This window comes from Toxorhynchites rutilus, chromosome 2 (assembly GCF_029784135.1).
Source record: "Toxorhynchites rutilus septentrionalis strain SRP chromosome 2, ASM2978413v1, whole genome shotgun sequence".
Lineage (NCBI taxonomy): Eukaryota > Metazoa > Arthropoda > Insecta > Diptera > Culicidae > Toxorhynchites > Toxorhynchites rutilus.
Window position 1 is genome coordinate 253,282,935 of NC_073745.1, and position 11,921 is coordinate 253,294,855.

Here is an 11,921-nt window from a genome sequence, read left to right on the forward strand (position 1 = left end):
CACTACTTCGATCAATGGAAAAAACGTATGGAAAGGTGTATGAGGAGCCAAGGGGAGTATATTGGAGGGGAGCATATCGTTGTACCGTAATTTTTAAAATATAACCCTTTTTCGTAACCAGTCTCGTTATTTAATAGCCATACCTCTTATCTCGTAGGAGGACCATCGTGCACAGCTCTATTCAGAGTCCTCACTGGAACCTACAAAAAAAAAATTAATAAATAAACAAATACTAATCCGAAGACAGAGTTTGAGCCATTGCCACGAGCAAAATTTCCTATTCACTATTCTCCAAACAATTCTTAACCGGTTGCCGAGCGTTGCCATGATGCAATAGGACAGTCTCGATTCTAGTCGTGGAACTCCTCCATAGTTTGGCCCGATTTAAATCTCTTATATAAGATGACACATTTCTGACTCCAACAAATATAGAGTATTCCTTTGGCGCCTTGGCCCGTTTTGGCGTTGATGTTTTCGGTTGATTTCAACTTATGATCCCGCCATTTCAATGTCTCTCGATTCCAATTAATGTGGCATCCAATTTGCTTGCCTATGGGCATCGGCGTAGTGAGGATAGACAGCGCCCCCGGCAAACTATGAAAATGGCGCCCCAAAAAATACCACTTTTTTCGGATTTTTCACTAGTTCAATTGAAGATTTCATTCGATATCATTTCTCCAAACTAGATTTTCTCGGACTGTCTTTCCAAAAAAGTGGAATGGACCCTTTATAAGGCCTATGGAAAGAATCCACTCTACCTTCAGAGAACATAATCCTTACATGAGGAAGAACACATATTTACCTTAGATGAAAAATAAACTATTGAAGCAGTTGAAAGTGGTGGTAAATTAGTTTCCACTGTGGAGGCGATCTGGCGTAGCGGTAACATCCATACCTCTCACGCTAAAGGTCACGAGTTCAATTCTCACTCCCGACATTCTTCCGAAATGGAAGGTAAAAGTGACGAACCAGCCAAATGTGTTGAAAGTCACTATAATACAGAAATAAAAAAAAAAAGTTTCCACTGTCCCTCAACCCTAAAAACACTGTTTGCCGCTGCCTTGTAAGCTCACTTTATTTCGCCTTTGGTTGTGCCTTGAAGTGCAGCAAAAAAAAGATATTATTTTATTTAGACTATAATGAAAAAAAATGAAAATTTGAATTTTCATCAAATACACTATTTATTTCATTGAAAAAAACTGCGTGATTTTACACAGTTTATCCTATATAGAACGCTTATAGTGAAAAACTTATCAACTTGTTGAATAGAGGCGAATGAACTTCAAAGTTTAAAGCCTCTTAAAAACAAAGAAAGAAAGAAAGAATTTGTTGAATTTTCAACGAATTTAAAAATGCCGCGAAAAATCAAAAACGATATTGGTGTAATGTGATGTTGGGTGTTTCAATTTTGCGAAAATCAAAGAGAGGTTATTGGTTATTGAAGGATGAATGTTTTTTTACTCAGCTGAAAGAGTAAAGTAACACGGAGTAACACGGGGAAAAAATTCTATTGAAAATTCTTGGATTTTGGCGCCCCTAAGGGCCAGCGCTCCCGGTAAATGCCGAGTTTGCCACCCACACATTACGCTGCTGCCTATGGGTGAATTCTGGAAGTTTCATCTCGATTATCGTATTTAATTTCTTGGACCGTGCCATTATGTGGATCTTTCATTGTCTTCTTCAATATGGGCTCAGTACGAATCGACAAATATTTTCCAACAGAAACATGCTGTGACTAGCACTAACACAGAATGGCTGCCGGGACAAGAAATTTTTTCTTTTTTGACTATTTTCAAAAACGCATATGTCTATACTGTTGAAAGTTTATATTCAAAATAATTTAAATGTTTTTTTTTGTTTCATTCCTACTTTGTCCTTCACTAGCATCAATGAAAAAATCCTGTTCTACTACCGTTTTGTGTTAGTCTTATGTGTGAAAATTGTTATTTCTGGATACTGTTTGTATAAACCATTGTTATTATTCCCTTTCATGATACATGCTCCAACTGTTCAAATGTTAGATAAAAATTGAAAAAAATATCGTGCAATGATTACTTCTAAATGAATAATCCCTTATAATCGATTTGGAAAGGTTCACATTGGTTCATTTTCTTTTTCTTGTCGAATTAACTCTCTATTCGTCTTGTCATTTTGAGAGTTATCGTTATAATCAAATGAAATGCCATCCGAAACTTTATAAACTCAATGCTCAATAGACTCAATCAAGTGTAATAGATTCAGCATGAAAAAAAGCTTGATTCTTTTCCTAATATACCTTAATGGAGACAAATAATTGAATTCAATAAATGATTTTGAAGAATATGTTGGAAATTGTTGAAAATATTATGCTAGAGCTCCATGGATTTTCGTAATGTGGCGAGTATTTGCCAGTGAACACATCACATATTTCGTATAATTTGATAATACTGATCGTCTTATGAAAAATTGTGCTCTATTGATAACCGGAAAAAATATAACTTTTTGAAACCAAGTTTGGCACAATTAAGCGTGTGCATATATCTATCAACCATCGGATAAGTCTAACGCTCGCATGGGGTGCATGTCATGTAGAGAAATATTTGTACTGTGGAAGTGAGTCAGAAAAGTATCAGTATAAATACATGTGGCTTATACGAATTAACACAAACAGTTTCAACTTGTCTATTCCTATTCTGATGAACTCTATTTTTACTGGATGTCAAGTTTGAGTTTTTGTTTTTTTTCATTCCGTCGCTCAAATTGCGTGACTAGTTTTCTCTCCCATTGCAGATTAAATTTAGGATACTGAAAGAGACAATACAATACGCCCTTTGCTTGAATTATCTAATAGTAATTCTTTATAGTCCTACAGAAATAAATGGTAGTAGCTCACATCGAATTTATAAAGCTATTCCTTTGCTTATGTTAGCAATCCTTCGAGAGCAATATGTATAACTACTGCTGCCTTGGATCCTAAAATTAGTCGAAAATAATCCCTCTTACTTCAGTACAAGTCCTTGAATGAACACACACATCCATAATATTTACACTCGTCATATAACTGTAAGCGGAATAATCTCTATACCTACCGGATACTACTGTTACACTCTCTTTACATTTCTTGCCTATAAGGCTCGCCTAGTTACTTCACTTGCTACCAGCATCTCATCGATACGTAATGAGTCGTGAAAACGTGTGCCATTTTGGTTACTTTTGCCCGAGATTGGTAGCACTCACACATTAATTGCTTTGGAAAACGTTAAATGATCTTTGTTTTAAATATTCAAGTGTTCAGATTCAAAATATGGCCGAAGAAAAAAGAATGTGCTGTTGTAATGAAAATCATTCTTCGAGCTTCAATCAAACTACGGAGAATAATGGTATTTAAATGTCTGTTTTTTGAGATAGTTTCCCTGACTAATAAACATCCTACGCAAACGTGTGTTCCAACGTTTAAATTCTTTATAATCTCGAATGTTATGTTTCGTTGCCTTCTACAAGAAGTCCTACCACTACCGTTAATAAGAATTCATCTAACTTAAAGGATAATATACATTATTATCACAACTAATAGTGCGAATGACAGTACCAATATCGCCATCCACTGTCGACGATCTGCAATGAAACATTGAAGTTTTCTAATGAACTGTATCTAAAGGGTGTGTCACATCAAATTGCATCACGGAAAAAACGCTGTAGAAATTCGCCCAGTAGACCGATCCTTTTGAAAATTGTAGACAGTAAAATAAAAACTATTAAACAACTTTTGGCATTTTCTTTTTATTCATACTTCGAGCCCAAGCCCGTATGCTCGCACCTTCCTCTTTACCCCGTCCATAAGGTTCTGTACAACGTCAGGTTGTAGTTTTTTTTGAACAGAAATCCATTTTCTCTTGAAGTCCGCCTCCGATTTGACAACTTTTGGGTTCTTCCGGAGGGCCTGCTTCATGATCGCCCAATATTTCTCTATTGGGCGAAGCTCCGGCGCGTTGGGCGGGTTCATTTCCTTTGGCACGAAGGTGACCCCGTTGGCTTCGTACCACTCCAACACGTCTTTTGAATAGTGGCACGATGCGAGATCCGGCCAGAAGGGGGCGCTCCGCTTTCCGCAAGAGCAGATCGCTTGCCACACCATGTACTTTTTGGCAAACTTGGATAGTTTCTGCTTGCGAATCTCCTCCGGAACGCTGAATTTGTCCTCTGCGGAGAAGAACAACAGGCCCGGCAGCTGACGAAAGTCCGCTTTGACGTAGGTTTCGTCGTCCATTACCAGGCAATGCGGCTTCGTCAGCATTTCGGTGTACAGCTTCCGGGCTCGCGTCTTCCCCACCATGTTTTGCCTTTCGTCGCGGTTAGGAGCCTTCTGAACCTTGTATGTACGCAGGCCCTCCCGCTGCTTGGTCCGCTGGACGAATGAACTTGACAAATTCAGCTTATTGGCGACATCCCGGACCGAACTTCTCGGATCACGTCTAAACTGCTTAACTACGCGCTTGTGATCTTTTTCACTGACGGAGCATCCATTTTTGCCGTTCTTCACCTTCCGGTCGATGGTTTGGTTCTCGAAGTATCGTTTTAGTACTCTGCTGACCGTGGATTGGACGATTCCCAGCATCTTACCGATGTCCCGATGTGACAACTCCGGATTCTCGAAATGAGTGCACAGGATTAATTCACGACGCTCTTTTTCGTTCGACGACATTTTTCCAAAATTACGAAAAATTGACAGTGAAGCATGGCCAACGTGATCTATACACTCTTATCTGATTATAAGCGAAAGCTGAAGATATATTTCCTAAAAATTAAATTTCTACAGCGTTTTTTCCGTGATGCAATTTGATGTGACACACCCTTTAAAGCTGATTATGTTTCCAATCGACTGCATGTTCAACGCTTCAGATTTCCAATATAACGAAAAAAAAAAACTCACCGTTAGTTACGTGCAGTACTTTGGCTACCTTCTTCATCGTGGAATCCAGCTTTGACTCGGTTTGTTCGAGCTCGTTTCCGAACTCATCCAGCATCCTGAAACAATATTGTGCAGAGGTGATTTTTGTTCAACTTCAATTCTACTCATCAGCGGATTTGATTCGCCAACTACTCACACAGCCTGTTCCTCGAGCTCGATACCGATCTGGCGAGAAACGGTTTTAAGAGTCCCAATCGAATCGCTAATAACATCCAGCTGCTCATCTTGGGAGGCCAGTATTCGCTGCTGGGTAACGAGCGTATCTTCGAGGAATCTATTCGATCCACCGTCTAACACTGACGACGAGGCGGCATAGTGTGTCGGACTCTCGTCCAAGTTGTTCTCCAGCTTGGAGTATTTAGCGCCACTATGTCGTGAGGCTGACATTGCTGCACCGGCAGAACTTATCAGATTCTTCCCAGTGAGATTGAGATTGTTGTTGTTCAAATTACAGCTGATGTTTCCACCACCACTACCAATAATGCAACTATTGTTGTTAAGAAAATTTGTATTCGTCTGATTTTGGGGAGAATCTTTGTCGCAGTTATCTAGTAACGGTTGTCTTGCAGTGATGTCTCGGTCGCGGCTGCGATTTATGCTCATGCGATCTTTCATGGATTTCACTTCATCCCGAGTAGCATCGATGAAATAGCGCCGACTGGATAGTTCCTTGTTGTCGATCTTGAATTTGCTAGGATTTTTCTCTACAATACGTACGAAGGGAGTTAAGGAAAATTCTCAGAAAACAATAAAATAAGGAAATTCTATGTAAAATTGTTATATTGTGAAAGGATATTGATTGTGTCTTCGAGATCCTCCAAATCCCATTCGATGCTACGCAGCGAATTTTTCAGTTCGGTCGTAGTCCACTCGGCCTCCGCTGTAGTGCCACCGGATAGAGCATCGTTTAGTTCACGCCACCGAAGATACAGTCCACGTGTCTTGTTTAGCGCTTTGAATACTTCGCTGAAGAGAAACAATATTTATGTATTTTGCATTATTAGAATTGCATCTCTATTTGCAGAAACGTCTGATTCATTATACAAAAAAGCTGTCGAATGAACGTTTCCTTTAATTTGTGTCTCAAGGCATACAGATTTTGGAGACATTACTGATTGCGTTAGAATGCTTCTATTCGTATTTTCTAACGCCGCAAAAATGTGTTTCTGTTCTACACAACTAAGTTCTTCAAATACTTGAAGGTACAATGCTTCACAAAGCTGTCATAGTGGTCTTTCACAGACAACTCCTAATTCTGCACTATCTCAAGCGTCGCCTCACTAGAGCACGTGACCTCCACAAGATCCGAAGTCGGATAACAGGATCTTTCAGATACACATCACATCACACCAACTGTTAGCCAATATCCATCACAAACAGCTGGTGATTCGCCCACGAGACTTGCTGACAAGGTTTTGGAATCTAAATGGTTTTACATGAACATTACGTGAACATTTAGAACTTTTTTGAGATATCACTGCTCCCTCAACTCAAGATTTGCTTCAGGTCCACATAGCTCACCCTAGCTCGGCAATAGTTCTTTATAGTACAGAGTCTTTCAGATTAAACGATCGCGCAACAAATTTTAATAACTTCTACAAAAGTGAACCGATTTTTATTTTTGAAAACGAAAATAAAGCTTATTTTAGGACTTTTCGATGTGACTACCCCTTTTCACGATAACGCGTTTTAAACGGTGAACAAAATTCTTCATGCACAACTCTAACATTACGACTTCGATGCTGTTGAAAATCCGAGTTATTTCTTTTTTAAGTTCCTCCAAATTTTATACGCTTATAAACATAGCAAGTAGTTAGTAGTTAGTCCCGAAGCAAAACTGATTAGTTATCTGTGGGAGGTTAGAGATTGTCACTTATTGCAGGATTTGGTTCGTTAGCACAGTTAGGTGCATCTCTTCACCTCCGCTGGTCTTAGCGAGGAAGCTCGCACTTCTGGAAACTATCAGCGCACACAGAGGCTGCTGGTGTTGATGACAACAGGCCAGAGATAATCCGCAGTACATTATTTTAAATCGGTGAGAGAGTTTTTGGGAGTTTATCTCTAGCCAGGTACATCAATTCGATACTGTAGGTGAGACGGCTGTTGATGATGGGTTTGACCACATGTAAACTATTTGAATATAGCTGAGCTTTCTACAAATTACGCAGAAGTGCGATTTATTATAGAAAACATGCGTCCTCAGATGCTTTTTCTTGCTAAAACTCACAGAGTTAACCCATTTTAGGCCAAGCGTTCGAAAAATCGAACCGCAACTTTAATAATTTTCCATGTCTTTGGAAACCAACCATATGGTAATGTTTTTGCATCAAAAGATAGCTTAATTTATTAGCTACCACTTACTATCAAGTTTATTCAATTTCATATAACTTTATTGGGCAATAAATTCGATTCAAAGCAAGTATGTATGGAAGGTGTTTTTAATTTCAATTAAAAAACCCAATGAAACACAAAAATATTAGAACTTTTCTACAGTATTACTTTGATAAAAGATGATACATTGCGACATAGAGCAAAAATTTCGCATCATTTTGGTACTTTGGAGAATTTTGAAAATGTTCGATTTTTCGGGAAATGGATGATTGGGAAGTAATAATTCTTAAGCATACACATTTCTCCATGGCCAACAATAAAAATAACAGTATATGCTTTCGTTTGAACGATTTTCCCTACCAGTAATAAATTGAAATTACATGAAATAAGAAATATCACATCTCATCTTAGGTGGAATAATTTAGGTTCACACTTAAAGATCTCCATCCTCCTGTGATTGTTCGTCCCAGAATGTGAAATTGATACATTTATGAATACCGTATATTTGCTAATTGTAGTGACTTTCAGTTCACAGTATGTTTGCACTTGCAAAAAAAAAAGTGCGGGCTTCGGCCAATGTTCGATTTTTCGAACAGTCATTTCTCGGAAAATGGAAGATGGGAAAAACATAATTCTTTAACATTGGGATTTTTTAGCGTCAATAATCGAAATTACACCAATGGCTTTCGTCAAAAAAATTATTTTTACAGCTTGGTCGTTAATGGGTTAATGGAGAATTATTCGACCAGTACAACACACTTGGTTATAAAGTTGCTTTTTGCTTTTCGCACTTCGAACACACTGGAGGTGTTGCAATTTCTGCAAAAGAATCAATTAAATTCAACATTACGTTAAACGAAGCCGTTGAAAATGATTGATTCTTGGCTTTTTCAGTTGAAAGAGGCATGCAGATGGGAAATTAAGGAAGTGTATACCATTCCCCTAGTTCCAGTGACCAACGCAGTGGCGTCGACTGTGGGTGCGCAGGGGGCTGACCGACCCCGTGTGCACGATTTTAGGGGTGCAGAATGAACCGAATTTTTATGAAGAAATTTGATAAATATGATTTCCGACGGGGGTGGAGATGCAACCCCGTCTGCCCGGGTGCAAAAGCTTCACTCGACGCCACTGGGTATGTAGGTCATCATCATCATTAGCATCATTTTCGCCCCATCAAAATGGTGCTGTCAGGATCTTGATGTGTGGCGCCCTGTGCGACTTTCCCATCGCTTCCAAAAAGAACGTCGTCTTCATATGTACATACGAACAATGCCTTCGATAGTGTCCGCAACAGGCTTTTCATCGCTATGAAGAAGAGGGTGAGGGCTAAGACGAAACCTTGAGGTACACCAGTTTCTTCGAGGAGCCACTTGAAACTGATGTTTCCAACTTTTACCTCGAAGATTCGGTTTGTCGCAAAGTTGCTCACAAAGTGTAGCAATCTGCCTCTACCCTCCCGTCTTCTAGTGTCTTCAGAGCGGTTGTACGCTTTCTACATATCCAATCCTATTATCTCCACGTGTTGTCGATTCGTTCTAACTCTAACTACCACCACTCCAAGGGATGCGAAATACGTGTTTGCGCACATCCCCCGATCGAAAAGCAAATTGTCGGTAGTTCGACTTCCTGCTTTCGGTCAAGTGGGCGACTAGCCAGGAGGTAAGGAATATAAGCCAGTAACCATACACGGAGAAGCTGTTCTGGCCGATTTTGGGAATATGGAACACAATACTATGTCTCCATTCCGCTGGAAAGTCATGCTTCAATCAGAGGCCACTAAACATGTCGAGAAGAGTGGTTTGACCTAACGGGGACAGCTGCTTGATAATCTTAAAACCGATGTAGTCGGGACCCGTCGATTCCCCTTTGGCGGAGCGCAGGTCGAGCGCAGGGAGCATGTGGTTATGGTTAAGGACAAATCTCACAGTAAGAATACACTTGTTTGTGGGATCCAAAAGAAAATCCTAACATCGTGGTATTACGGCCGAATGAAATTCCCAAGGAAGCCTTCCAGAATTACAGTTTTTCCGGATCGAAAAACCCTCTGCAATACGCAATACGCAATAGCGAGTTCGAGCGACAGTTCCAAACATAACTCCATATATTGCAGGTTGGGACGTCAGATACATGAATAAGGGAAAAATCATGACGAAACATTACAAAAAATCAAATTTGAGACGCTTTCTTATTTATTCATTCGGGAGACGTATTTGTCAGAATTTATCAACTGATCGTATGGTATTTTTTTATATACGTCATTAATTTTAAAAGGCCCTGTTATATAGGTTTAAAGGAGCCGAACTCTTAACTATATTTTTACTAGTATATATTAACATGTTTGCTTAATTCTTGGGTTAGTTTAGAAGAGTAACATATTTTCTTCAGGAATAGGATGGGATAAAAGGAGGTTGTAATAATGTTCATCATAACACTCAGTTCTTGAACCTATTCTTATATTTATTATGTATTTATATTTCAACTTATTCTATAGTTAGTCAGAAGGGAATCAATCGAAGGAAGAAAAGAAGAGTGTATAGATATAAAGTTAATCACGCACAAAGATCGATAGCTTTAGGGAAACATAGATTTGGGACATGTAATCAAGGAGGTAACAACATCTCTCACCGGCACATTGGGTTGTCTTCCTCGGGGCCGAAGGAAGTTTTCTAAATTCGATCTGACGACAAGATACACTTCGCATGACCAAACAACGTGCTCGATGTCGTGATAACCCTGACCACCTCCGAACCTGTGAAGACTACGAATGGAAGCGTGGAAAAATATTTGCAACTGAGGGGAACGTGGGTTCGTCATACAGCAGAACCCCGATTTCCGCGAGCAGATGATCCATGGTGCGGATTATCCGCGAAGGCGAGTTCCATAGTAATTCTGCAGACCTTCCCGAAATTTGTCAGTGAAAATTAGACACTTGCTCTTTTGTTTTGATCATGTCTTTCACATTCCCCTTCATTCCGCCCGAATGAGGTGAGATGGCTCAAATCACTGCATTCTCGTAGGCGAATGGCATGACTATAGTTTGTCACTAGGTGAGATTTGAAGTCGTGTCCTCATATGCTTTCTACTCGGGTATCCAAAAGAAGTTGAAAAGTAAGATAGCTTCCACAATGAAGCGAAAAACTTTGCTAGCTCACATCACTCGCCGCGTGGAATAAGGGGAATCATCTGACCACTGTTGTACATGACCTTACAGATGGATAGTTTAATGATTTTTGTATTGATAAAAAATAGTTCATGCTGAAATATATTTATTTCGTGTTTGCACCTCATATTTAGTCGTTTATCGCGTTATCTGCGATTTTCGTTATTCGCGGTGACTTTGCCAGACTGTTTCGCGGATAATCGGGGTTCTACTGTATTTCATACTTTCATGGCACGGTTTGCACATAAAATAAACTTATTGAATAATCCCCCCTTCAAGAATGACACGCGACGTTGTGGATTTTAAATTTCAGATAATTGATAAAAATGACCTTTCATTTTTCTGCCATTACTGTAGCACCACCCACCACCCACTGTGAGCTTTGCATTTTGATTCTCGTATTTGATTTCCCTGCTTTCAAATTATCCCCACTCTTGGAACAACATTCGTATATCTTTGCGCAATGGAATAATTTTCATCTGAACTGGTTATCAGAAAATCGAAAAATACAGTAGAAAAAACTTACTCTTTCACTACGAAGAATGGGTCTTCCATCATATTTTGGCAGCTATTATTATTATTAATCTCTCCCAGCAAGGGTAATGTATGGTTTAGCACTGTTTTTCATTGCATTCCGGACTAAGGCCGATGGTTCTGTTGCCCCTATTCTCTACGGTGTTACAACTAGAGGCCATTCTTCACACTGTTGATAGCTCTCGCCCAAAATAAATACTCATATGTTGGATAGAAAATTATGTTACATTTAAGTGGAAGTATTTTCGTATAATGAACGCCAAAAAGATTTAATATATGAGTACGAATACACTTTCCGAACAAAACTAATTTGTTTCTAGCACTGCTCTTGAATATCGGATCAACTAATACAGAGTTGAGACAGATTTAGAAAAATCAGTTTTCCATATTCGCCATAGATTTTTCAAAGTATGAAACGGAGTATTGGAGAGTTTTTCGCATCCTTTACGTCGTCATCGATGTACCTTGCACCAACACAGTAGAAATTGTTATACTGAAACTCACTAACCCAGCGTAGGAATGCTATGAATCGGAAAAACTCACATATTTTCCGTCCCTTATTATCTGAAGGAAAACTGGAAAAACAAGCACAAAACACGAATAGACGAATGGAATATTTACTCTTGCGCACTAGGTTGCAATACATTTGTGTACAAAATATCTGTCATTATGGATGTTTTAGCCACAGTATACTCGAAACGTCAAACTGTTTTATGTTTGATCAAGATGTTGAACGATAGGTGTTTCGTTCTTGACACTTTCAGGACATGACGTGGACAAGTAGCGAGACGTAACTTTCAGAATTATTTACTTTTTGTTTGGGTGTGTAATTATGGTTTCAACTCGCTGAGGAAAATAACTGAAGAAAAAAATAAGCAAATATATATTCGTGAAAAATAGTGCACAACCTCCATTTACTCTAGCCAATTACTTGTAACGGCTCTTTCC

The 11,921-nt window shown here is 39.1% G+C and overlaps 1 protein-coding gene across 3 annotated transcripts; it reads right to left on the bottom strand.

Moving 5' to 3' along the window:
• Positions 1-1,809: 1,809 nt before the first annotated feature.
• LOC129769450 (syntaxin-6) lies at positions 1,810-11,634 on the bottom strand. Of its 3 annotated transcripts, none has more exons than XM_055771733.1 (5): positions 11,517-11,634; positions 5,745-5,909; positions 5,085-5,661; positions 4,910-5,004; positions 1,810-3,594 (listed from the first exon to the last, which is right to left on the bottom strand). In XM_055771733.1, exons 1-5 carry the CDS (start codon positions 11,617-11,619, stop codon positions 3,518-3,520), a joined length of 1,017 nt encoding a protein of 338 aa, XP_055627708.1. In that variant the 5' UTR covers positions 11,620-11,634; the 3' UTR covers positions 1,810-3,517. The 3 variants fall into 3 exon arrangements, with proteins under 3 accessions (XP_055627708.1, XP_055627709.1, XP_055627710.1); XM_055771734.1 differs by lacking the exon at positions 11,517-11,634 and adding an exon at positions 10,966-11,471 and having other exon boundaries at positions 5,745-5,914; XM_055771735.1 differs by lacking the exon at positions 11,517-11,634 and adding an exon at positions 9,905-9,927 and having other exon boundaries at positions 5,745-5,914.
• Positions 11,635-11,921: the final 287 nt, after the last annotated feature.

Excerpts from the sequence above, each read along its gene's own strand:
- LOC129769450 (XM_055771733.1), bottom strand. The coding sequence starts at position 11,619 with ATGTATTGCAACCTAGTGCGCAAGAGTAAATATTCCATTCGTCTATTC. Across the intron at positions 5,005-5,084 it reads GAGCTCGAGGAACAGGCTGT|GATGCTGGATGAGTTCGGAA; the intron begins GTGAGTAGTTGG and ends ATATTGTTTCAG. Across the intron at positions 3,595-4,909 it reads AGTACTGCACGTAACTAACG|ATCGTCGACAGTGGATGGCG; the intron begins GTGAGTTTTTTT and ends GTTTCATTGCAG.